General features: G+C 34.4%; 1 protein-coding gene across 4 annotated transcripts in view; it reads left to right on the forward strand.

Moving 5' to 3' along the window:
- The window catches only part of ANKRD17 (ankyrin repeat domain 17), a 161,562-nt gene that overhangs the window by 89,335 nt on the left and 45,049 nt on the right, over positions 1-27,178 (forward strand). For 2 of the 4 annotated variants that reach the window (XM_035004815.1, XM_035004817.1), the window contains exons 6-16: positions 1,611-1,844; positions 4,494-4,588; positions 6,708-6,945; positions 8,441-8,632; positions 9,010-9,119; positions 10,874-10,961; positions 12,466-12,593; positions 12,849-12,992; positions 13,406-13,508; positions 14,976-15,728; positions 20,037-20,185. In XM_035004815.1, coding sequence (XP_034860706.1) covers positions 1,611-1,844; positions 4,494-4,588; positions 6,708-6,945; positions 8,441-8,632; positions 9,010-9,119; positions 10,874-10,961; positions 12,466-12,593; positions 12,849-12,992; positions 13,406-13,508; positions 14,976-15,728; positions 20,037-20,185 — 2,234 coding nt within the window. The remainder of the gene's footprint in view (positions 1-1,610; positions 1,845-4,493; positions 4,589-6,707; positions 6,946-8,440; positions 8,633-9,009; positions 9,120-10,873; positions 10,962-12,465; positions 12,594-12,848; positions 12,993-13,405; positions 13,509-14,975; positions 15,729-20,036; positions 20,186-27,178) is intronic. The other 2 variants (XM_035004816.1, XM_035004818.1) reach the window with 2 other exon arrangements.

Below are 27,178 nucleotides of genomic sequence, written 5' to 3' on the forward strand. Positions count from 1 at the left end.
TATTACTTGGCCTTTTAAAGTTCTTTTAGATTAAATTAAATACTGGCCCAGTTAGAAGGACTACATTCTTGGAAATGGGCTACAGTTCTCCAACCCAGATTTCCTGTGTCTCAGGGCAGAAGGGAAGGGAAGATAGGGAGAACAAGAAGCTGTGGAACAAAAGGCAGGTCTGTCATTGTCTACTGATACTAAATTGTGGCCTATAGAAAAAGAAAGTATTATGAAAACATTGTGTCCCACAAGGGGCATGACTTTAGTTTAAACTTTTATTTTTTTTCAAGCTTGGCATAGATGGATTTATATGAAAATTATAAAATTATATGAAAATATATTTTGTGTATCTTCTTCATTTAAGATTTTTAAATTTGTTAAGTATTTTACTTATTTTTAAGGATTTTATTTATTTGAGAGAGAGAGAAGGAGCAGGGGAAGGGGCAGAGGGAAAAGCAAACTCCCCGCTGAGCAGGGCCCAATGTGGGGCTGGATCCCGGGACTCCCCAGGATCACAACCTGAGCTGAAGGCAGACGCTTAACCAACTGAGCCACCCAGATGCCCCAAATTTGTTAAATATTTTAAATAATTTTTAGGATCTTACAGGTTCTGGTTTGAAGGGGTTTTAGAAACCCTTATTTTACCCAGAATGTTAACATTTTTTTCCTTGTAACGTGGGAGATTTTTATCATCAAGAAAGAATGTTTTTGAAATACTTTAGCTTTGATCAGTTAGCTGGTGATCACAGTGAAAACAATATGTATGATTAGTGAAAACAAATATGTATGATTAAAGGGACAGTATGAGATGTCGCTACATATGAATAATTACAATCACAAATCTTGTGAAACTTTAAAGTTAGAATGAACATAACTTTTTTCTCATATGAAGAGTTAAAGTTTTAGAATTGCTCAGTTCTTTTTTAACTCTACAGTCATGGCAAGCGTATCTATTTTCCACATGTATTTGACCCTGATACTAAATGGAGAGAACTGGGAGTTGATTTCAGTAAGATAAAAGGCAATGGGAAAGGAATTATATATATTATCTAAATTTATTAAGATTATAGTCTCCCCGTCTGCCTTCGGCTCAGGTCATGATCCCACCATCCTGGGATCAAGAGTCCCGCATTGCATTGGGCTCCTTGGGCTCCCTGTTCAGTGGGGAACCTGCTTCTCCCTCTCCCTCTGCCTGCCACTCCCCCTGCTTGTGCTCTCTCTTTCTCTCTGACAGATAAATAAAATCTTAAAAAAAATTATAGTCTCCCATTTCAGTTTTCTTCTTGATGCTAAATGAGGCTCTTTTTATTTTGGTATTTTATGTTAATATCTTTTTGTTTTTCCTTGAATGGGAAGAAATCAGAGAGGGAGACAAACTGTGAGAGACTCTGGACTGCAGGAGCCAAACTGAGGGTTACAGAAGGGAGAGCGGGTGGGGGAATGGGTTAACCAGGTGATGGGTATTAAGAAGGGCACGTGTGGTAACGAGCACTGGGTGTTAATACACAACTTATGAATTGTTGAACACTACATCAAAAGCTAATGATGTACTATATGCTGGCTAATTGAACATGGTAATAAAAAAATAAATATCTTTTTGTTTTTCTTTATTAAAATAGGCAATACAGCACTTACATATGCTTGTGCTGGAGGCTATGTAGATGTTGTAAAGGTGCTCTTGGAATCCGGTGCTAGTATTGAGGACCATAATGAAAATGGTCATACTCCTCTTATGGAAGCTGGAAGTGCTGGACATGTGGAAGTAGCCAGATTGCTGCTAGAAAATGGGGCTGGCATTAATACGCATTCCAATGAATTTAAAGAGAGTGCCCTTACATTAGCTTGTTACAAAGGTACGGTATAAAACATTTTTTTAAAACAGAGTTTTTAAACACATGGTATGACTATTATTTAATATAATATAGTTTTTAAATTAAAAAATAAATTAAGAGGTGGTAATAGAATATAGTATGTATTTAACTTAAAGAAATGTGTTTAAAGTGTTTCAGAATTTAATATGTAAACTTTTAAAATATAGACTTAATATTATAAATATACTGTCAATGAAAAATGACTGTTAAATGATTCAGTTGTTTTATCAGAAACGGTTAATTTTAATTATGCGCTGTACTTTTTCATGGTTTTTGTGTCAGAATATTTTGCGTGGTTCTCACAAAAGAATCCTGTTGACTCCAGAAGTATTCAGCCTGTAAGTTTAAAAGTAAATACAATAAAAGTAGCTAGGATGATCTATTAATAAGAAGGTGCTTAAGCTATTTCATGTGACACTAAGAAGGAGAAAAATTGAGACGAGGAGATTTGAGAAATGAAAAGTGGTGTGAGGGGAGTTTGAATTCTAAAGAACAATGTTAGAGTATCATCAACACAGTTAATAAAGTTAGAAGGAAGAGCTGGTTGAAATTGAGAAAAACACCTACCTATACATACGTAACTGTACAAAAGGGGTATATGATATTTTAAATGATGTCAATCAACCTGAAAATACTGGTAATACTGAAAAATGCCGTCCTTTGAGAGGGCAAGACAATTGTCTTAGTCTTCAGCTAGTTAATGCTCTAGATTCTAGATTCTAAAAAGATAGCCAAAGAGCCACATACTTCTCAGACTACCTTTTTGACAGGTAAATGGCTATAAACCAAGGAACTTTTCATAAAAGGCAAATTTTATGTCTGCATAGCCATTCAGTTCAGTGTTTAATACCATCTGCAGCTGTGTCATGTTTGTATCATAAAATAAGTGATAAGTTCTTGAGGCATCAAGAAAAAACTCTTACAAGACAAGATACAAAATTTAAGGGGGCACTCACTCTCAATGGCTGAATTACTTCCCCCACCAAGCTTGTGAGGGAATACCTTCTTAAATTATATACCTAAGGCTTTGATTGCCACACCCTAGTTGTGGCCCTAGTGTTGTTTTGTTTTATTCTATTTCAGAGTGACCAAACTTGTGTGAGGTCCCCTGGAATAATTTCCTTTAAAAACATGGTTAAAATACATAAATGACTAAAATTTAAGTTAAATGTGAAAATATGCTCTATCTAAAGTGCTTTCGGTTGTCTGGTGTTAACAGAGTCTCAGATTAAGGAAGGTTAGGAAACACAGCTGAGGTCCCTTACTTCCCCAGTACTGTTTGGTAATTAGCAGAGGCTTATCTTCATTGGGAGGAGAGGAATTAAAGCCTTGGGACAGCCTTTCCAGGGCAGGCTGATTGATTGGGTGGCTCTCTCCCCTTTTCACAAATACTTTTGAACCTGGAACTGGCTGTATTTTACTACTGGGTCCCAGCTGGCCAGAAGAGCTTTGAGATGGGGCTACATATAACTACTCTTCCCTCTCTCCTTTGCTTGTAGCCCCACCCTGCTTTCCAAGGGGCGTCTGAGGTTGGGGCTTGCAGGCTTTAATTAGAAGCTGGATATAGAACTGAGCTGGTGGAGAACATCTCTACTACTTACAAGGATCCATGGACCCTCTCCCTTTCCTCTATTTCGGGTGAGGTCTTCTAGGACATAGATTGACAAGGAGGAGATGGGGAAGGGCTAGAACTCAGGCTGAGACTGTACGTTGATGTGGATCTTTGGGAAGGGAAAAGGACTGAGAGGAAAGGGAGGTAGGTAGTTAGCAAAAACAAGATACAGCAGGTGTTACAGTTACTTACTGAAGTTAGTTTTAGTTGTTTATGATTTTACCGTCCACTCCTTCCCCTTAGTCCTAATTGAGAATTGATTGCAACTCCTTCCTAATAAAGTTGGAAAAAAATTAGTCATTTTTCTATTGTTTCTTGCATAGTGTCTGAAATCCTTTTTAAAAAATACCTTGTCTTTTTAACTACTCATAAGGTGTCTTTATTTGAACTGAAGCATATGGTTTATTTGAAACTACATAAATATAAATATGAATGTGTGTATATATGTATGTGTATATATGTTTATATCTAAATAGGTGAATAAGTATAAACTAAATGATGTGGTTTCAAAAAAAAAAAATATATGCAGTTCCCAACTTATAAATAGATGTTCTTAAAAAGTTTATGAGTTAGTATGGTGATTAACATAACAATAAAAAATTTTTAAAAATGTTTGAGTTAGTAATTGAAACTTAAAACACATTTCCTCCTAGAAATAACTTCAATTATTATTATCCCAGGCTACTAATTCACGGAAGCTAATCTGTTCTGTAGCATAAATAAATATAGCATGCCTTGGCTCTTAAAAGGTTGTAGAGGGGATATTCTGGGTTTTGGATTTTAATAGCATCTTTGCTTACCTGCAGCAAGGATTGTAGTATTGGCAACAGAGTAAGGAGTAGAACAAGTATCGCTTGTATAATTTATGTGTGACAGTTGAGGGTGGCTTGCAGCTGACTTTAGTATTATGCTTATAATACTCTTAAGTTAAATATAAATTTTCAAAGTATTATAAATTTTTCTTATATTTTTTAGAATAATAAAATATTTTAAAGTAATCTTGCACATTTTTGGTTTAGGACACCTAGAGATGGTGCGATTTCTTTTGGAAGCAGGCGCAGATCAAGAGCATAAAACGGATGAAATGCACACTGCTCTCATGGAGGCTTGCATGGTAAGACTGGTGAAATGATGAAATATATCTATATATAATTCATAGAGACAGTGTTATTGTATGATGAGCACCTTTTCCTTGAGTTGAAAGATTTGTTCATCATAGATTTATTGTAGAGCAGAACCTCAGCTGTCTGAATTTGTCAATAGCGTTCAGAGCCAGTTGGGCAACGTTAACTTCTTTCTATTAAAGGTGCTTTCTGGAGCTTTACAGCACTACTTTTATTTTCTTAGTCTCATATAACTATGCTGGTATTACACAGTTGGCACAAAAAGCAGCTATTTAAAAAATTGATCAAGGATATTAAGAAGAATATAGTCCACAAAGTATGCACATAATACTAAGCACAGTACATTCATCAAACCGATAATTTAAATTTGAATGAAAAATGAAAATTTTGAAATTAGAGTGTTATTTGTGTAACATAATTCCCCCCACTGTGTATGGTCTTTTCTGAGCCCTTAATTCCTTTTTTAAGAACTTTCTTTTTAGGGTTTGTACTTAGGAACAGGTAATAATAGTACTCTTAAACTTCTGTATCTTAGTCTCTGATTTGTGGCACAGAAATGGATGAGAATAATATTATAGGCTGATTCATGAGAAAAACATGCCAAAGATAGAAAAAGGCCCCACATGAATTTAAGTTTCATATCTCAATGAAAGGATGTTAAATTTTAATTACTAATTTTTAAAAATATCAGATAGTTAATTAAGACTTGAATTATCTTTCTTTTCTTTATTGCCATGCCAGTGTTTGCTTTAATAAATTATCCTTTGAAGAAACATGAGTTTTCTTTGAAGGTCTTAAGTTCTTATCTGTTAAAATTAGGGTAATATCCTTCTCTTAGGTTGTTGTGATCATTAAATAATATAATGTATTTAAAACACATCAATAATATCTCCATGGTAAGGAACTTAAAACATCCTTGTGACCCCCACTAGAGAACTATGTAGATTAAGAAATCAAAATGGAGCATTCTGTAGACCTAATCTGCATGTACTGGAAGTGTTATAAGTAGAGGTAAGATATTGGTAGTGGCCAGACATTTCAAAGCTTGCTAAGGGATTGGGATTTTAAGCTGGACTTTAAAGGAAATGTAGGAGTTAACGATGGAGGGAGAAAATTTGGAGCCAAAGGAACACAAAGTAACCATTGTAATGGGGTATTAAAGTTGTGCAATATGGCAAGTACAGAGCTAAAAATGGGTGTGACATGTTCAAAAGAAGATGAAATGGGGGCGCCTGGGTGGCTCAGTTGGTTAAGCGACTGCCTTCAGCTCAGGTCATGATCCTGGAGTCCCGGGATCGAGTCCCACATCGGGCTCCCTGCTCGGCGGGGGGGTCTGCTTCTCCCTCTGATTCTCTTCCCTCTCGTGCTCTCTGTCTCTCATTCTCTCTCTCTCAGATAAATAAATAAAATCTTTAAAAAAAAAAAAAGAAGATGAAATGTCTGTGAGGTAATATTTAGAAGGAAAAATTACATCAAAGGCAAAAAAGAAAAGAGAGCCTTGGAGTTGCCTATAGTTAGGAAAGCTGTGGGAAAGGGAGACCAACAAAGGAGACAGAAGATAGTAAGATTCCTTTCTTCCAATTTTCACTGGCATTTGAATGTTGAATAACAAAAGGAAGGACCATGTACAAATTGTGTTCCCTTTCCCCTAACACATCATCCACATTCTCCAGAAAGTATTGCATTTTTCTTTTTCTACCTAATAAAAAGTTTGCTTCTCCTTAAGGTTTCTACAAAAATCCTACTTTCCCTTTCTAATCTTTATACATGTAGCATTTAAGTATATACCATGCGGGCTGTCGTTTCATAGTAGTCTTTTGTTGCATGTACTTAATGTCTTTTTTCCCCCAAAGGTTAATAAGCCTTTTGATTGAAGGAAGGTATTATTTTTCTATAAGTTTCATAGCCTCGATCGCTGTTTCATGGTCTATGCCACAGAAATATAGAGGGTCTTACTTAATACTTGCTTTCTCAACTGTTAAATGTAGATTAGTTCTTATTTGAATGGAGATCAGTAAACCTTCACTGTATAGTAGTCGAGAAGTGTTCATATTTTTAATGATTTTTTTAATGGTGCTGATTTAATTTTTTTAATTGCATTGTAATTAGGATGGCCATGTTGAAGTAGCTAGGTTACTTCTTGACAGTGGTGCCCAAGTGAATATGCCTGCTGATTCATTTGAGTCACCATTGACTTTGGCTGCGTGTGGTGGGCATGTGGAACTTGCGGCTTTACTCATTGAAAGAGGAGCTAGCCTGGAAGAGGTCAATGATGAAGGTTATACACCACTGATGGAAGCAGCTCGTGAAGGACATGAAGAAATGGTGGCGTTACTTCTAGGCCAAGGTAACCATACCAGCGAAAACACTAAAGCACAAATATTTAAAATGTAAGATTACAGTATTATAAAACTGGGTTTCTGTGTTTCATCTTTCTAGTAGATTTGTAACGAGATGTTGTCACAAAAATGAATGAGAAAGTATTTGCTTTGAAAATAGCTCCAAACTGTGCTAAACAAAACCAAATAGACTTCTTTAATATAGAGCTTTCAGGCATCATGTGCTTTGTGAGTAAAAACAGAACTGGGGATGAGGTAGGGTTGTAGATTATGTAGGGGCATATAAGAGATTGAACATTTCTTAAAGTAATATATTGAGAGAATTGCTCTTGGGGCTGAACACCTATTAATAAATACTTAATATATCTAGTGTTTCATGAAACACAGTGTGGGGAATCCTACCATAAGGACTAACTTGATGAGAATGCAAGAATGCATTTATAAGAAGCTCTCAAGGAGTCAGCACATAGCGGACTTTATGTTTGGGAAAAGTGACACAGTTATTTTACATTATTAAGATACCTATAGTTTAGAAGTAATCTCCTATCTCTCTATATATTTGTAGCCAAGTTTTATATCTCTTTTAGTAGTAAAGTTTTTGTTTGGATAAATTTAAGAGGAGTGGCACATTTTTAAAAAACCATATTGGCTAGAACTTTAAAAGCAGAGGTGTAGCACACTTCTTACATTTGAATCACAGCTCCAATGCTTGCCAATTTTGTAACTTCAGGCAAGTTTCTAACCTTCTGTGCCTTAATTTTGTCATCTGTAGGGTTGTTGTGACGTTTATATATATTATATATAAGGCTTTTTGAACGTTGTTTGTCTATAGTGCCTATTAAGTGTTAGCTCTGGTGATGGTGGTAGTAGTGATAATAATGTGGCCTTGGGCAAGTTAATGAACTTCAATTTCCTTAGCTGTAAAATGGAGCTAATATAGAACATGTAAAATGCTTTCAAATATTACCTGGCAAATAGTAATAGTGTATTAAATGTTAGCTGTCATCATCATCATCATTAATTTTGAATCTTTATAAAAAGGGAATGTAGTTTACTTTTGTAAGTCTTTTTATCACCTGGTTTGTACCTTCTGGCTGAATAAATCTTACTGCAGCTGTGTGCATCAAATATGGATTCAGGATGTATTTTTAATTTCTTTTTTTTTTTTAAGATTTTATTTATTTATTTGACAGAGAGAGAGCGAGAGCAGGAACACAAGCAAGGGGGAGTGGGAGAGGGAGAAGCAGGCTTCCTGCTGAGCAGGGAGGCGGGGTTCGATCCCAGGACCCTAAGCCGAAGGCAGAGGCTTAACGACTGAGCCACCCAGGCGCCCCAATAATTTTGTTTATTTGTAATCGCCTCTCAGAGTAGGGAAGAAGCACTTTATTATTTAGTAAAATAATACGTTCATTTTTGAAGTATAGTTATTAGGAAACAACATGTTTTGCTTATCTCTAGAATAAGTTAATGACTTTCTTAAAATAATTAGAATTTTTATTCTAGGAGCAAATATCAATGCACAGACGGAAGAAACTCAAGAAACTGCCTTGACTCTGGCTTGCTGTGGAGGCTTTCTGGAAGTGGCAGACTTTCTAATAAAGGCAGGAGCTGATATTGAACTAGGGTGTTCTACCCCTTTAATGGAAGCTGCTCAAGAAGGTCATTTGGAGTTAGTTAAATACTTATTAGCTGCAGGTAGGCATTTTTGCATTCGGGAGGAGTTTTTACATGATTTGTTCAAGTAAAAATGTTACAATGCAAATAATTTTTTTCTTACCCATTGAATGTGTATTTAAAAATGTGGTAAAAAATGTGGTGAACTATTGTGTGCATTCTGCATAAATAATTTACCTTATTACGTTTGAAGTATCTGTAGCTTTAATTTCAAGCAGTAATCTATTTCTGTTTTTTTCTCTTGCTTTTAAAGATGCAGGTAATATTCTCTATTTCTAGAAATGGATAGGGCTATTTTTTCTATTTTGAGAAGATAGGGCTTATGTAGAAGAAATTTCTATGTCCATCATTTATGTCTTATGATTCTTTTAAGTCTCTATTGTTTAATACTACCACAGGAGCTAATGTTCATGCAACAACAGCAACAGGGGATACAGCACTAACATACGCCTGTGAAAATGGTCATACTGATGTAGCAGATGTCCTACTTCAGGCAGGAGCAGATCTGGTAAGCTTTGTCACTTTTTAAATCCTAATACTTAAAGCCAAGGCAAGAAATTAATTTAAAGTTCTATGGAGATTACAGACAAAAAGTATTTCTTCTAATTTTGTGTTGGGCTTTTTGCCATTTTTTCTCTCATTTGATCATATTTTCTTTCCACATTGTTTGGTGTCTGTTATTATTCTTCTTGTTAACAGGGTTATCCAATCTATTACCCCTTGTTGTCCATAATAAAGGGGAAATTTTATATTAATATTATAGTACAAATTAATTTTTTTTAGGTACTTAGCTATTTTTGGAAGATAAGTATTTAATAAGTAGTCTTTTCCCTCAAATAACTTATAATTTAGTAAAAAGGATGAAATACTGAAGTCATTGTATGGTAGATTATAAAGAGATGTCATAGGGAAAGTACAGACAGTAAAGAAGCTCAGGGGAGGTCAAGAGGTCACCTGAGATATTATATTTTGGGTTGGGTAAGGTTTAAAAAGGTAGATAGGGCAATGTTAGGACAAAAGAGATATTCCAGTTGGAAGAAATAGTGTGAGTACAGCCTGAGAGGTAGGGAAGCAAAAGCAAATGTGTGGGGAAAATACTCTTCCAGTTTAGCATATGAGAGAGTAGAAGTGAGACATGAGAAGGTAGTTAAAATTTAAGTAACCATATGTTCATGGGGCTGAGATTAACAAGCAAATGTATATTCCTGTAGAAGTTCATAGTTTATGACAAAAATTCACACATGCGAGCAGAAACAGACTCCTCCATTGACTAGTTTTGTAAACTTTGTTTCATTTCTCTTTCCTCATTTATGGAAGGAAAGGGTGAAATTGGAAATTGGATTACTATTGTGGTGTCTATCAGTTCTGTGTGTGTTAGTAGCTTTTGAAGTGGTTATGACACATGTTATACTCTTGTTAGTTGTGAGCGTATTTCTTCCATATTAGATTTTGAACTTTCAGCTTAAATACTGTATTTCCAGTGTTTACCACAGTAGCTGTGAAACATATAGCAATGTAACTTTGCTTAGTTCATTGCAATTTGAACAACTTAGTGTGTGGCTTAAGAGAAAAATCAAAAGTTATTCATCAGATGTGAATGTTTATATATATAATGCTTTATAAACTATATTTTTTCCCTCAAACCTTTATATTCTAAGATCTGAAAATTTCTCCAATAGTGTTCTCAATTATTCAGCAATCACAAGAATGCAATAGATTCTCCATCCTTTTGAGACCCAGAAATCTCTAGTAATACCTTATAATTGGTAGTTTTCCAGGTATTAGATCATTAACTTTGATGTTTTCATATAAAGTAACATGGAGTTAATGGGAATTTGTAAAGAAAGGGAATGATGTACTGCAGAAATTCATATAGGTAGGATACAAACTAACAAAAGGAAAATCACTTGGAGTGGATAAGGATAATGCTGATAATGCCGATTGGAGAGGGCTGTGCTGGAGTGCCATTCACTGTTCAAGTTACACAGTCCTTTTGGTACAGAGAGAAGGAAAAATGACCCAGGTGGATTTAGATGAGGGCGTCACAATCACATGAATATAACTTCAGTTCTTAAATTTTACCTGTAGAGCATGTTTCTAATTTGAGATTTTTAAAATTTAAAGATGTATTCCTTAATTTGTTTCAAAGCATGATATTTAATATATTTAGATTCAGAAATTAGTCCAGTTCTTTTCCTTTTGATTTTCATGAAAAAGAGCAGTTGTTCGCTAGCAATTAAATATCTGTGTTTTTTTTAATAGGAACATGAATCTGAAGGTGGAAGGACTCCTTTAATGAAAGCTGCAAGAGCTGGTCATGTTTGTACTGTTCAGTTCTTAATTAGTAAAGGTAGGTTTGTGTAAAACAGTAGTTTTTTCCCCAAAGATGTCTATTCCCTGCCCTGGGGTATTTAGAGATTGAGAGGTAAAGGATGTTTTGGGGGTTATCACGGGTGGAGGGATGCTACTGAGATTTTGTGAGTGGGTGGTTGATAAACATCCTGCAATGCATAGAACATTTCCAAAAACTAGGGAGAATTGTCATACTGAGTACCACCCTTGTTGAGAAACACTTTTATAAAGAAAAATATCTCTATGTAAAACTTTGAGGGTTTAGATAACCTAAAGTCCGTTCTGTTTACTTAATAATCTATCTTGAAACCTGGATTTTTATGTTTATGCCACTGAGATACTTAAGGGCAAGGCGCTCTTCAGCTTTACATTTCCTTGGGCCTAAGTTTCCTTCTTTGTAAAATATAGAGAAATGGTCATAAATATAGCACAAAAAGTATTCAAAATTGAAATGTGACAAAAATGCCAAAATGCATGGAGGATTTCATCTATGGTCAGTAATTCTACTTTGAATATCAAAAACCATTTTAAATGACAAAAGTAGCATCTTACTCCTTTAAGTTATTTGTTAGGTGTTCACTACATAAACTCAACTTAAAACAGTTTTTAAGCAGGTTTCATCATATTCTTAAAGTACGGAAGATGGAAGATTTTGACTCAATATTCATAAAAGAAAGGCTGTGCAAGCCATGTATAATTAAAAAGGCAATATATGCTATTTCCTTAGCATAAATACTAAAGAAATCTCAAGTTTGTAATTGTTTATAGGAAAAGAAAATAAATCAGAAATAACTTACTGGTCAGATTGTTTTAGGCAATTTGAACACTTACTTGTGATATATGTTTATACCATAGTATTATCAAGAACGGAATTATTTACATAATCACTATCCTCTCTCTTCTCTGATAAATTTCAGTGAGTCTGGTTCCATTTTCTTCCTGCTACTTTATTTCCATTTCCCACATTGCCTAGCACAATGCTTTAAATCACATATCGAGGGCACGGTGTACCCGTTTTCATTCTCAGATATTTCCCAGTGAAAGAAATTGATAGTACTATTACTCTCTCTTCGGTAGTACTATTACTTTGTATTCCTTGTTAATTCTCTACGTAGTTAGCCTGTAGAGGGCAGTGTAATTTATTTTTATTGCTTTTTTTTTTTTTTAATGAAAGAACATGTAGATAAAATTTTTTGCTTTACTTTTTAGAACAGTGATTACATTAGGAGTAATGTATGCATTTAGCCTTATCTTCTACAAGTGCATACTGAAATGTTTATGGATGAAATTATGTCATGTTTGGGATTTGTTTTAGAGTAATTCAAGATGGGAGAGGAGAATTGATAAGGGTTTATGTGAAATGAGATTGTGTGTTTATAATCACTGAAGCTGGGTAAGGGGCATGTGGATTTTCATTATGCTATTCTCTCTTTATGATTTTGAAATTTACCATAAGAAATAGCAGTCTACCAACATGATTTTCCATGTCTTGTCTGTTTTAGGAGCAAATGTGAATAGAACCACAGCTAATAATGACCACACTGTACTGTCCCTGGCTTGTGCAGGGGGTCATCTGGCAGTGGTGGAACTACTTTTGGCTCATGGGGCAGATCCTACTCATCGTTTAAAAGTATGTAACTCATATGTTTCCGGTAACATTGTGAATTAATTCTTCCTCTTGAGCATTACAAGATATCATCTACCAGTTCCATTTATAATGGCATTTTAAGCGTATTTATTTTTTTCTGTTTTATTAGAAGAAAATGTTTTTTAGTAAACCTAAGATTTGAATATATCTGGGGCCTGTTGGCTTTATCTTCCTTAATGGTTCTGTAAATTAACTTATTTTTTAAAATATTTTTTCTCCTTCCATATCCACTCTTAGGATGGCTCAACTATGTTGATAGAAGCAGCGAAAGGTGGCCATACAAGTGTTGTTTGCTATCTTTTGGACTATCCTAATAACTTGCTTTCAGCCCCTCCACCAGATGTCACTCAGTTAACCCCCCCATCCCACGATTTAAATAGGGTAAGATTCAAAACTAAAGCATTTTATATCTTCTTTATCCCTCTTTGGCTCATAGTTTCAGTTTAAACTAGATTTGACTATTTTTTGTTATAATATGTAGTTCTCTTTATAGCTATGTAGTTGAAATGGTTAATGATATAATCTGGTATAACATTCAGATTGTAGATTGATGTGATTTTGCTTTGCTTTCTTACTCTGGCCAGAATAACCATTTGAATTCAAAGTCCATTAAAAAAGTGTTATGGAAAATAATTTGGTGCCAACATATTTTAAGTAAATATGTCAATGTCTGAGATTAATACCATGTTACAAATATTTTGAAGAAGTCTTTGTAACTTATTCTTAATTTGAAGCCTATTATTTAATGGAGTGTGTAGGAAAAGCAGAAATATAATCAGTTTCCTTTGTCTTAGGCTCCTCGTGTCCCAGTTCAAGCACTGCCCATGGTTGTCCCACCTCAGGAGCCTGACAAACCACCTGCCAATATTGCCACTACTCTTCCCATCAGGAATAAAGGTCAGTTACACTTCTGAAGACTGTCTTTTACATGTTATCTGGGTAAAAATGATAAGATTACCAAAAAAACTATCCATTTATAATTATTTTTCCACAAAAAGTGAATTTTACTAAGTTGACATAAAGATTTTTTTTACTGATGAATAAGGCATGTTATTGGGAGAGAAGATAGTTAATAGCACTAATTTATGCTAGGATTATCAATATTAGCAGGAGAAATTCAGATGCTCATCTTTGATGCAGTTCTGATTATCCATGATTTCCTCTAATAACTGGTCATTTCTATTCATGTTAAAATATTAGACCTGGGTATAGTTGGATGACATTTTTGTAAATTACTTAAATTTCTGTAGTGATATAAAGCTTAGCAATTTAGATCAAAATTAAAATATATTTTAGAATAACTGGTTTAATGTAGATTTTATATCTGGGCTACCTTTTCTCAACCAATAACTGAAAGTTACTTCAGATATGCTTGTTTGTTTCTCTAGAATTCTGAGGTCCATATTTGACTTGTGGATGTTACACCATGTATGTTCTTAAATTATGTCCCAAAACATTACAGCTACCAGTTTCAATCAGTTTTTCTTTTTAAAAGTTTTCACCTGAAGAACCAATGCAGTTTTAATTTTTTGGTTTTTGGTTACCTATATTATTTTACCAACAAGAATACTAAGTATTTCCACCAGCTCTTTACAGTCACTACTACCAATCTAGAGCCTTGGCACCTTTTTCAGTTGGTGTAGCAAACAACTGATTGCTATACCCATAGCCAGATCTGTTTATTCACCTGGCTGTCAGAAGATACAGTGGATGGCGTAGTCCAACATCTTTTCTTCCAGGGAAACTGAATCCCAATTCTCTACTGGCCAGGTAGCTGTGTGAATATGTGAATTTATATCTTGCCTTTATCAGTCTTGAAGATGGTAGGCCCCCAACAAAGACAAATTTTAGTTGGATTTAAATTTCCTGGTACTTCTCAGTGGTTTGGGTACTCTTTGTGTGTATGTGTGTGTGTTTAAAAGGCATAGACTATCAAATGTGGAAAAACCTTGACTTAGAGGTCTAAGTTTTCCCTACATCTTAATAATCTAGCATTATTTTTCTGTTCTTATGATAAGTTTTTACATCTTTATGACCAGATGAAGTGTCTACACATAGCCTTAGATGTTACTTTAATTGCATCACTTCGATATCACAGACCTGCATCCCTCTATTGTCTAATTTTAGCCATGTGATATTTTTAAAATTAATTTCCCAAAGATTACTCTATGCACATAAAATACATACATTCTATATTTATGATAAAGAAGGTGGATTTGTTTTTAAACTCCTTAACAGTACATTTTCACCTTGTATGGATATGATAACTTGGTGCATAACTGTTGGCACTAAACCTCCCAACAGTAACTCTGTAATGAGGATGCCATTCATGTGCACTTCTGAGGGGGTTTCTTTTTCACACAGCTGCTTCTAAACAAAAGTCCAGCAGCCATTTGCCAGCAAACAGCCAGGATGTACAGGGTTACATCACCAATCAGTCTCCAGAGAGCATTGTAGAAGAGGCTCAGGGAAAGTTAACAGAACTGGAACAGAGGATAAAAGAAGCCATAGAAAAGAATGCACAGCTGCAGTCCTTGGAACTGGCTCACGCTGACCAACTTACCAAGGAGAAGATCGAGGAGCTGAACAAAACAAGGGAGGAACAAATTCAGAAGAAACAAAAGATTTTGGAGGAACTACAGAAAGTAGAACGAGAGTTACAACTGAAAACTCAGCAGCAGCTAAAAAAGCAGTATCTAGAGGTTAAAGCTCAAAGAATTCAACTTCAACAGCAGCAGCAACAGTCTTGCCAACATCTGGGACTACTAACTCCTGTTGGGGTTGGAGAACAGCTTTCCGAGGGAGACTATGCACGGTTACAGCAAGTGGATCCCGTTTTGCTTAAAGATGAACCCCAGCAGACTGCTGCTCAGATGGGTTTTGCACCAATCCAGCCTCTGGCCATGCCTCAAGCTTTGCCTCTGGCGGCAGGTCCCTTGCCTCCGGGGTCCATCGCAAATCTTACAGAACTGCAAGGAGTGATAGTTGGACAGCCAGTACTGGGCCAAGCACAGTTGGCAGGGCTGGGGCAAGGAATTCTGACAGAAACACAACAAGGGTTAATGGTAGCCAGCCCTGCTCAGACCCTCAATGACACGCTGGATGACATCATGGCAGGTGGGTTTATATTGTTATGAGCAGGTATCAAATATGATTTGCTTAAGGCGAGTAAGAGTGTGCCAGAATTTTTTGCCGTTACCCAACTTGAGAACTATTTTTGGACTCTTGACTCATGTATATCCTTAGAAATACTAGTTCAATCTCAGAAGTTCTCAGACGGATACAGGTCGAATTAAAGATTAGTTCATGCAATACAAGTGACTGAAACTTTTTGGCTTAGCTGGGTAGGCTGGGAATCTAGGTTTTTTTTAGGAGTGGGGTTGATGTTTGAGTTTTTGTTTTTGTTTTTCTTTTTTCTCTTTAAGTTCAGAATACTAAGATTGAATTTTGGCTTTTGTGCTTCTGTATTCACACCAATAAACTGGGAAATTGATAGAAGTTGAAGTACAAAACTACTAGGACACATCAGGAAGCTTATTTGTGAACAGAAATACTTTATATCCTAATGGATCAGACTTCAAACCTGATGGATATTTAAAAAACAAACAAACAAAATTTAAACACCTTTACAACAATAATAAAGTACCAAACCAAATAGGGTTTGATTATACTGTATGTCAGTGGTTTTATCCCCTGTGAATGTTAATGTGTAGTCTCTTTCTAATTGTATTGTGGGAAGGTGTGGTTCCCTGACAGTATCATAAATGATATATCTTTAAATGTGTAGCCAAAGAAATTTTATTCCATTATAATTAGTTTCATTGGCAAGAGGAAATATTTTAGAAGGTTGTTTTAATGATTCTAATTTTTGGTACTTACTTTTCACGAGTTCTGTAACAAAGTAGAATGAGATTTTATAGGATTATAAACCATAAGCATGCTATACTAAGAAGGATAATTTTCTTTATTTAAGAAAAAGGTAAAAAAAAAATTCAAAAAGGAAGGAAAAGGGAAAAAGAAAGGTAGTAAATTGTTGCATTTGGTGGTTTTTATCTGCTGTCTTCCCCTTTTTTTATTCTTTGGTCTATACTTAAAAGATGATTGAGTTTTTCTAATTTTGAAACTGTTGTGGCAGCGTTACATATTATGATGAAATTATATATAATTTGTCTTTCATCTTTTAAAAGAATAAAAGAAAATTAAATTGTGTAGTGTTGAGATATTTAGCCAACATTCAGAAACTAAGCACCAGCTAATGAGACAGATTTTATACTTAACAAATTGCTCTTTTAAGTTTCCCAGTTTTATTTTAGTATCACTCCAGCAGTATTATGTGGAATGAAGGTCTCTGCTAATCTTAGAGGGTGTAATAACTACCTTGGAAAAAACGCAATTAATCATTAGTAAGAACTGTAAGGATTCTTTTGCTGATAAATATAAAACTTTTCTATAGATTTGAGAATTACTATTAATCACCATTAGCTGGTTAAAATAATTGGGAATACAAGAAACATTAGTATTTTATGAAAATTGGAGCACAGTAGCCAAAAGTCCCAAATTTGCTATTACTGACATGGCCATTAGTCTAGGTCATCATGGTGTTCTTTTCTCTTATGTCAGTTGAACTACCAAAGAATGTATAGAGTTAAGTATTATTTATCCAATTAAATCAAGACTGGACATTCCTGCCAATGAATACTTAAAAATTTTTTGATATGCTATTAGAATTTACATCATGTTCTTGGGCATACTTATCAACGTTGATTTGACAGTTGTACAATTTTTATGCTGATCAGAATTACCAGAGATTTGTAAAGTAGTTTTTCTGTTGATTGGTTTACCAAACAAAAACAATTAAATTCTTCCTATGTGTTCCAGGTGTTTTCATATACAAGAATTTCAAAAGCACATAATTTTTTAGGAAATATGACAAATACTTCTCATTATAAAAATATTTTACCCCTTTATTGTACCCATTTATATGGAGAGAGGAGAGATGACCAGAAAGAAGAACAGGATTAAAAACATCTAGCCACTTACCTGCAATCCATCCCTGTCATCATGCATGTGCAGATGCATAAACATACACATATACTCATGCACTCACTTCCACGACTTTTCGTTAAACAGCTTCTGTGTTAGTACTTGTTCTTTAGGTCGACTAATGGTCATTTCCATTTCTTTCTTTGGGTTTCTTGATATTTTATAACCTCTTTGGGCTCAGTCTTCCTTCCCCACTGCAGCATAACCTGTTCTGTATTCTTTAGTTCCCATTTATTAGACTGCTCTTGTAAGGCTCAGTCTTTTTCCAGTACTTGGCTGGTCCAAATCTTCTGTCTCCCCTGTTCTCTGTACTTACCATAGCAAAATCAGTTCCTGTTTAATCAGTCTTAACACCTTGCCTTTGCTGTGCTCTCAAGTTCCTTCTTTCCCTACCTGATGTAAAACTTTTCTAGAGCATCTGGTTCTCCTTCTCTAAAATCTAACCCTAAAATGAAGTACCACATATAAAGATCTGTACCAGAGTTCCTTCAGATCCCTGCATATTTACAAGTTGTTACTTTTCACTGTAGGGCATGGATGAGTGACAGGCAGTTATTTCATTTTAATAAACCAATTTCATAAGTACCCCAAAGGAAATGAAATGAGGAAACTGGTTTTTCCTATCTCCTTTTAGATGAGATGATAACAAACTATTTGACCAAAAATAAGAAAACTCATTTTTGTATGTTCTTTAAAAGAACTTATTCCAATTAAAATGTAAATAACAATATAGTTATTTAACAATAAAACTTAGACTTTTTGTTTAGTATCATGAAATAAAAACCAGTTCTTTGGACAGATTGGTGTTCATTCTGTTTAAGCTAATTTTGGTATTTAGCATTTTCATTTGTGAAAATCAATCAGGAGATTATGGAACCTATTTTAAGAGGCATAGATTTTATATGGTTTTGAAATTTATATCTAGAATATGTGCATTTAAATTATTTTGATTTTTTTTTCTTAACATACAAAACTATTTATATGGATTAACAATATCAAGGTCATTAGATGATCAATTTAATATATTAGTACATGCCCTTTCCTATTAATCTGGATCCCTAAGGATTCAAACAGTGTTTTGTTTTGTTTTGTTTCCTTCTTTGTTTTTCCTTTAGCTTTTAATTGGACTTAAAAATGTATAATTATAGAATGTGTGTTGCTATAATGTATATAGTGTATGTTTGTGCCTGAACTAAGGATTTCATGTGAAATAGATTTCTTAATTGACAATCATGTTTATAATTGTTAAATAAGGTCAATTTCAGTTTTATTCTTGGCAGGATCATAACCTCTTTTGCCTGGTTTCAGATCCAGTTGTGAATCATGATTGTTTTCTGTCTGATGTAGTTGATAAGTATGTTGGTAACACACATCCACACTACTGTTGACCATTCAAAGATTAATGCCCAGACTTCAGTGCTATAGCATTTTTAATTGGGGGTGGGGGGAAGAAAGGATTGATGTTCACATATCAACTCCAGAAGTGAATTCATGAGGGAGTAAAATACCCTCAGTTGCCACCACCTTTGGAGTTCTCCCACCCCAAGTACTGACCTAATCAGCCCCTTCTTAATTTGCATATTTTGGTTAAAATAATATCAAGGCAAAATTATACTTAGAACTGACAATAATCTATATTTGAAGGTTGATTGCGTGCATACATTTATTTCTACCTTAATCTTTTAATTTTGTCCTCTTAAGTCAGTGTGATTGCTGGATTGATTGGTGGGCATTTTAACCCCCTCAGAATAATTCTACATGTGAGAAACTATATTTCTGTGTAAGGATCAAATTTTTATATTTTACTATGCTGTCATAGTAAAGGGCTACCATTCAGAATATAATCATCCCCTTGCCTGCAGTTAGTAAAAGAGTAGGGAGAGTTTTAAATGATTCGAGAGTGAGGTTCACCCCAAACAATGAAATTACTTTCATTAGAATATGAGGTGTGAAAGTAGTAGGTTAAAACTCATACTTTTCTCCCTCTGAACTTGACTTTTTTACCTTTTATTCCTTTTCTGATTAAGAAGATACAGTGGACAACTATCCATTTGCATTTATATTCAATTTTAATTCATAAAAATATTTTTGTTTTCAGGGTTATTTTGAATTGAGGTTTTATGATTATATACTGTAAGAGGGGAATTTTATTTTCAGATGGATTATTATTTAGAAAAAGGGTTATTCTCAGTATACTTCCTATTTTTAGACTGTTGTCCAAAGTCAGAAATAAAATAACCAGAAAAATGAGTTATTAGTGCTATGGCAGTCTACTTATAGACATTTTGTTTTAAGAAGTCTTTAAATATTTCCTAATAATTATTTCTTACTGTTACCTAACAGTGTTTCATCCTTATTAAGTGCAGTTATTTTGTTCAACAGCAGTCAGTGGAAGAGCATCTGCAATGTCAAACACTCCTACCCACAGTATCGCTGCTTCCATTTCCCAACCTCAGACTCCAACTCCAAGTCCTATCATCTCTCCTTCAGCCATGCTTCCTATCTACCCTGCCATTGATATTGATGCACAGGTAAGCTCCAAATTCTGGAGGGATGGTTTTTAACTAAAATCATGCCATCATTAAAAACATTAATCAGTAATTTAAATCATCTTAGACTGCTTTTTCTCTAGGCAGAGATCTGAGCCACATTATGAATAAATTAGAATCCACATTTTAAAAAATTAAATACTAAGTACAGATTATTATTGATAATTAATGTGATGGTCTGGTTTCCAAGGTCATCAAGTAACTTTTTTTTAACTTTAGAAGAGGATGTTAAAAGAAATAACTTATTTAAGATTAGTTTGTATTTTCTTCTGATCTTGAATTAGAAGATATGCTTCTAATTCATAATGAATCACACAGAATAGAAAAGAGTCTTCCATTTATGTATCGTATATACTCATTTGCATTTATATTGTCTTGGAAAGTTCTGATCTTGCTGACTGAAACATGTAGTGAATCTGTGTGTCTATGTCTGCAGCACTAAGTCAAAACAAAACAAAAAGCCCAATTTTATTTATTTGGTTTTTTTAAATTTTTTTTTTTTAAGATTTATTTATTTATTTGAGAGAGAGAGAATGAGAGACAGAGAGCATGAGAGGGAGGAGGGTCAGAGGGAGAAGCAGACTCCCTGCTGAGCTGGGAGCCCGATGCGGGACTCGATCCCGGGACTCCAGGATCATGACCTGAGCCGAAGGCAGTCGCTTAACCAACTGAGCCACCCAGGCGCCCCCAAAAGCCCAATTTAAAAAAAAATTAGTTTACCATGTAATCTCAGGGCAGAATGAAGTTGGAAAGGGGAGGATAGCTGGTGTTTTGTCCTGAAGAAATGCTAAGAGGCTTAGTTTAGAAGACTGCTGAACAAGGTAAAGAGTATATGGCCTTATTCAGGACTGAGAAATGTTTGCAGTTTAGTTTTGTGTTTTGATTAATACCTGGGGCAGGGAGGGTGGCAGTATACATGATAAAACTTTTTATTTTGTAAATGATCAGTTCTTTATAAACCTGAATTTCAGGAAGGATATGTGTGGGTGTGTGTGTGTGTGTGTGTGTGTGTGTGTGTGACCTATTAACACCGTGTACTCTTAACCTATGAAAATAAAGCTTCCTTTTCATTAAAGTGTTTCTTGGTAATATTGTGAAAGAAAAAGAAATTTCACTTCTATTCTTAACTTGCTTTCCAAATTTTCATTGTGTTGTATGTGCTAACTTTTTTTTGAGCACTTAGAATTGTCAAGGGCAATTTTAAGGAATTGTCTAATCTTCAGACCACATATATGAAGTAGCTACTTTTAAATACCCATTTCCCTGATGAAGAAACCAAGGCTAAGAGAGAGATTAAACATTTTGCTTAAGATCATTTCATTGAGCCTGGGTGGCTCAGTCGTTAAGCTTCTACGTTCAGCTCGGGTCATGATCCCAGGGTCCTGGGATCGAGCCCCACATCGGGCTCCCTGCTCGGCGGGAGGCCTGCTTCTCCCTCTCCCACTCCCCCTGCTTGTGTTGCCTCTCTCGCTGTCTCTGTCAAATTAAATGAAATCTTAAAAAAAGATCACTTCATTTAGCTAAGAAGTGAGGGTTGAGAGTCAAACTTAAGTGGGTCTGATTTTAAAGGCTCCCTCCTTAACTACCATACTCTATAGCCTTTTAAAAAATTATGAAGTATTCATTGGATGAACCACAGTGATTTGTATTTAATAATGACATAGCAGTATAGGGTTGCCTGGGTGGCTCAGTTGGTTGAGCATTCGACTCTTGATCTCAGGGTTGTGGGATAGAGTCCTACGTGGAGCTCTGTGCTGGGTGCGGAGCCTGCTTAGGGTTCTCTCTTTTCCTCCCCCTCTGCACCTCCCCCCGCTCATACTTTCTCCCTCCCCCTCAATCAATCAATCAATCAATCAAGATACAGCATTATCTTCAACTGGGTTGAACTTGGTATTGAATCTGTATTTTTTTCCTCCAGTCTTTTGTGCTCTGAGGCTGTTAGGTTGTAACCTGCGGCTATTATGTTTTAAGGAGAGATACATGTTTTAGTTTTTATGGAATCAAGAATTGAACCATAAACAAAACTAAAAACTTCACCAAAATATAAAAGGATTTTTAAAAAATGCTTTTGTATAAAATAGCCACAGAAAAAGTTCTTCCAACTATGATCATGATTTTATTAAATTTGAAATTCTTATAGTGATGGTGAAATTTTACTGGACTATAGTACTCAACCAGCCATTGCTCTATTATAAACTAATTTTTAAGAAACATAGAAATATTTTTAAATTTTTTTTTATTTCAAAAACTTACATTTGGGGCACCTGGGTGGCTCAGATGGTTAAGCATCTGCCTTTGGCTCAGGTCATGATTTCTAGGTCCTGGGATCTAGCCTTGTGTCAGGCTCCCGACTCAGCGGGGAGTATGCTTCCTCCTCTCCCACTGCTTCTCCTCCTGTTTGTGCTGTCTCTGTCTGTCTCAGATGAATAAATAAAATCTAAAAACAAAACAAAAACCAAAAAACCTTACATTTTAATTGTAGTTGACATGCTTATGTAAAAAGATTTGACTGTATTCTCCTTAAATATATGTTCCTTCTTATCTGGTCCCTATATCAAGATTTTTGAATTCCGTTAGCCTATCATGAGTTATACTACTTATCATGGAGTTTAGAAAGTTCCTGCTTTGGAAAACGTAATACCAAGTAAATATTCAGAAATAATAGTTCACTATTTTTCTTCAGTTTTTGATGTTTTTAAATTTTACTAGTTTTTATGATACCAAGCAGGCATGTTAAGCAGTAAAAATAAAGATCCTTTTGTTCTCAGTTCATCTGAAGTTTTTTCTAGATTCTAAAATAAAAATTCCATGAGATTTTACATAATAGGTATTTTTATTTATGTGTGATAATACTGTGCCGTAACAGACAAGTGATATGATAAATTCATACCAAGACTCTTCCTCTGTTTAGAAAGATTAAACTTTTTCTAATATTTGGATCTTTTTTTTGTTTATTTAACAAACCTTAACATATACATTCTTAACACTTTTATAGATACTAATTTCTTTAACTTTATTACAACCTCATGAAGTGTAGATACTGTTATTATTCCCATTTTACAGGTGAGGAAGGTGAGACTTGTAGATATTAACTATTTGCCCAATAGGTAATTTATGGTGGAGCCAGCTTTCAAACCACCCTAGCATTCTGGCTCTAGAGTCTCTGCTCTTAACCACTGCACTATGCTACCTGTTTTTCAATTTTTATCTTAGGTGTGAACATTGATTTTAATTATATTAAATCCTGGTAAATTAGATTATAGAAAATAGGTCTACCACCTAGATGGCAAAGGATTGTGTGTCTTTCATCTTTGCAGCTTTTCAGCATGTTTCCTTGGCCATACCATATATTTATATCAAATCTTAATTTAAAGAAGGGCAAAGAAATGTTAATTTTTTTAAACCCTCAGTGTGTCTCTTTTTAAAAATGCTAATGATTCTTAAAATGGTCATACTTTAAACTTCTTTAATTGATCAATTTATGCAGAAACTAATATTTTTAACGGATTAGCAGAAGTCATGTTTAATTTCTGGAACTTGAAGAATGCTGAAGATGAGAGTTTGTATTCTTTATAAGGTCCTTCAAATTTTATGTAATATAACTAGAAGTTACCTTCAGTGTGCACATATGTGCCACAGGCTCTCTACCTTTCATGTAATGGTTTTATTGAATCAAGTTTGTCTAGATGTATTTTTTTTTAATCCTTTTTTTTGTTTTTTAAGTAAGTTCTGTACCCAATGTGGGGCTTGAACTCCTGACCCTGAGATCAGAAGTTGCATGTTCTACTGACTAAGCTAGCCAGGCGCCCCTTGTCTAGATATTTTTAATATATTTATATTATTATATATATTATAATATATTTTAATACCACATACTGTACCATTATCAAAATTTATTGTAGGAAACATCAATAAATGATAATTTGAAGGAATTATTTGAGACTGTTTTACTATCTTTTAATAGCATAGCTCCAATTTTTATTTTGCTAGAATGGTTTAAGAAATTTATATCTGGGTATTCTGCATATAGAAATTAATCATTTACAAATTTTTAAGAACTGTTGGTTTTGTATGAAACAGTAAATCTGGCTGAAGGTTAGAGTTGAATACTGGTGAGTTAAGTATCTTCTGTATTTTGTGTGAGATTTTGATTGACTCTAACAGCCACTAAAAGTGAGAAAGTACCAGTTGTTCTGTTCATGGGTATAAAACTTGTGTTCCCATCCCCTCCTTCCCTTTTTCTTATCACATGTTTTTCATGTATTTCTGAACTGCTTGTCTTTTTTATTCACAAACTTCTAAAGGCTTTCCTTGAACATGGAATAAATGGTTCTGGTACATTTCAAAAAAGAGAAAAATAAATACTGCCTTATGCAATTTTGCCTTTTTTCCAGTTTTTAATAAATAACATATATCCATGATTATTTTTTAAAGAGGGTAGGCATTAAATTTGACTTAGATGCCAAGACTGAAATTAGAAACTATGTAAAATTATGTTTTGCCTTTAATGGTATAAATATCATTTGGATATTTTTCTCTTGTTTTGCAATACAGAAAACAGTTTAATCACAATATTTTAATGAGAAAAATTGAAGAGACCAGGAAAAATGAGTTAATGGTGATATGTAATATGCTGCCATTAAAGCATTCTACTTAAAATGCATGCATTCTGATTGTTTATGTGAGGTTTTAAGTAGGTTATTTGCTATTTTACTGAATATTCTCATTATTCTCATTCTCCCTAAATGCTATCCTTTTTATTTTTTTATCTTTTTTGAATCTTACATGTGACCTCTGACATGTTTAGAGAATGAGGTGTCTAGAATTATGAAGGTGTTATGGAGGTCTAAAAAAAAGGTTAGCTCTTGAAGTCCTAATGATTTTTGAAGTAAATTAATTACTTAGATGTAATTGTTTTTTACAGACAGTTCAGGTATGTTTTTTCACCTGCATTCCAACTCAGTCAAAGTTGCTTTTTCCATTAATATTGCATCTGTCTTATGATTCCTTCTTATTTTTCAGTCTTACAAAATTGAATAGTCATGTCAATTTACAGAATACTTCTACATTGAATATACTTTTAGCATTTTTTATAAGCCAGAGTCATCATAACAACATCTGTCATGTAAAAAATGGTATATTTTATGGCATCATGGGCTAAATGGAAATTTTCTTTAGAATGTAAACCTGAATGAGCTCTTAAGAAACCTCTGGGCACCGGTCTCCCTTTCAGGTTTCTTTTAGTTATAGGTATATGACAATGTATGTGGCTTGTTAACCAGTATAACATAACATGACTTTAGTGATACATTACCTTTCAGAAAGCCATCACCTATATTGTTATCATTACTTCCTTGATTAGTAATATTCAAAACACATTTTTTTTAATTCTGTATCATGTTAGCCATTGTTACTTTAACCCAGACTTCTGCTTCAGTTAATTTGTTTCTTGACATATTGCAAATCAGGTTAGTGTTTCTCACCATTTGGGGATTATGTAGGTGTTTATTAGGAAGGTGGAAACCTTACTTCAGAATGTTTAAATTTTTTCATTATTGTCCTTAGAAGATTATCATAAGGTATTAGTTAATGAAGTTACCCACTCTTAAGTTCCCCAAGGAATTTGACAAGCCCTCTTTACTTAGTTTTAAGTATTTTTTCATTCAACTCTCATAATACCTTGTTTATACGTCTTTCATAGTTTGAACCTAAATTTGCCCTGTGCTGTAATCACTAAGCTCCTAGTGAACAGGAACTGTATTTACTTATATTTGTCAACCCTGGAGTACCTCGCAGAGTACTTTGAACATAAAAGGTGCTTAATAAATATCAGTTGAACTGATGTTTTATAATGTGGGGGAAAAAAAACAATATTTTACTAATCCACTAAAATCTTCCATGCTTATCTTTTTCAAATTTTGTCTCTTCATTCTCTATTTAAGATTGGCACTGCTTTCCTAAATTACTCTTTAACCCCCAGAAGACTTTGAGAAACCTAATAAACGTCATCATAAAGCAGATTCTTCATCATAAAGTTGACTTTCTAATTGTCACTAACATAGAAAGCATATAAGGTAGATAGATTTAACATTATATTGACCTCAGCTGGCTGTGCCTTAGGACTGCTTTATGATGTAATGGGGAAAGCAGGATTTTGTTATCCAAGATCTCCTTGGTTTTTTTAAGCCAATCTTTATCAGTTATTAGCTTGTATGACGACTGGAGGATTATTTCTCTAAGGCTTTGTCTCTTTTTTTCTGAAATCAAGCATAATAATTCCTTCCTAATAAACCTGAAATGAAGATCAAATACTATTAGACAGTCAGAGCTGTCACTCATTTAAGTATTCATGTCCTTCTTCATTGTTGTAGTTGGTGCATCTCTCCCTTGTGGCCATCACTGATCTCTGCAGTCAGTAGCTCTGCTCTCTGCCAGCCTCTTCTGCAGAGCAGCTTTTGCGGTCTCCCTCTACATCACTGGCTAGTAGGCTTTTTCTTATTTCTCGACTCTATCGATTTTGCCTTTTGTCTCTTGTTACTCATTTTTTACAATAGAGTTTGGTTTTTAGAGTTATTGACCTGGGAGAAAATGCCTTTCCTTTTTGTATTTATTACATAAATATAATAAATATTACATAAATACATAAACACAATAAATATATTTCATATATGTAGCCTTTTGTTTTATTAGTAATAGCCTTTGAATCTGTGACCCTGCATAGCCGTTGTCATTCGTTGAACTTAACTATCATTTATTGTTTCCTAGACAAAGCATCACTTACAGGTGGAGAATGCAAACATGAATAAGACATGTTCATTACCTCCCAGGAATTTATAGTTCTCTGAGAGTGATAGGCACATACTAATGTTAGCATAAGGAAATTGGTGATAAGTATTGTAATAAAGATGTATATGTAAAAATGAGGGAAAGTAGCTTAGAACAGAGCTGTGTAGTAGAAAAATAATGCAAGACACA

Source organism: Mirounga leonina, unplaced genomic scaffold (assembly GCF_011800145.1).
Source record: "Mirounga leonina isolate KUSES-001 unplaced genomic scaffold, KU_Mleo_1.0 Mir_129, whole genome shotgun sequence".
Lineage (NCBI taxonomy): Eukaryota > Metazoa > Chordata > Mammalia > Carnivora > Phocidae > Mirounga > Mirounga leonina.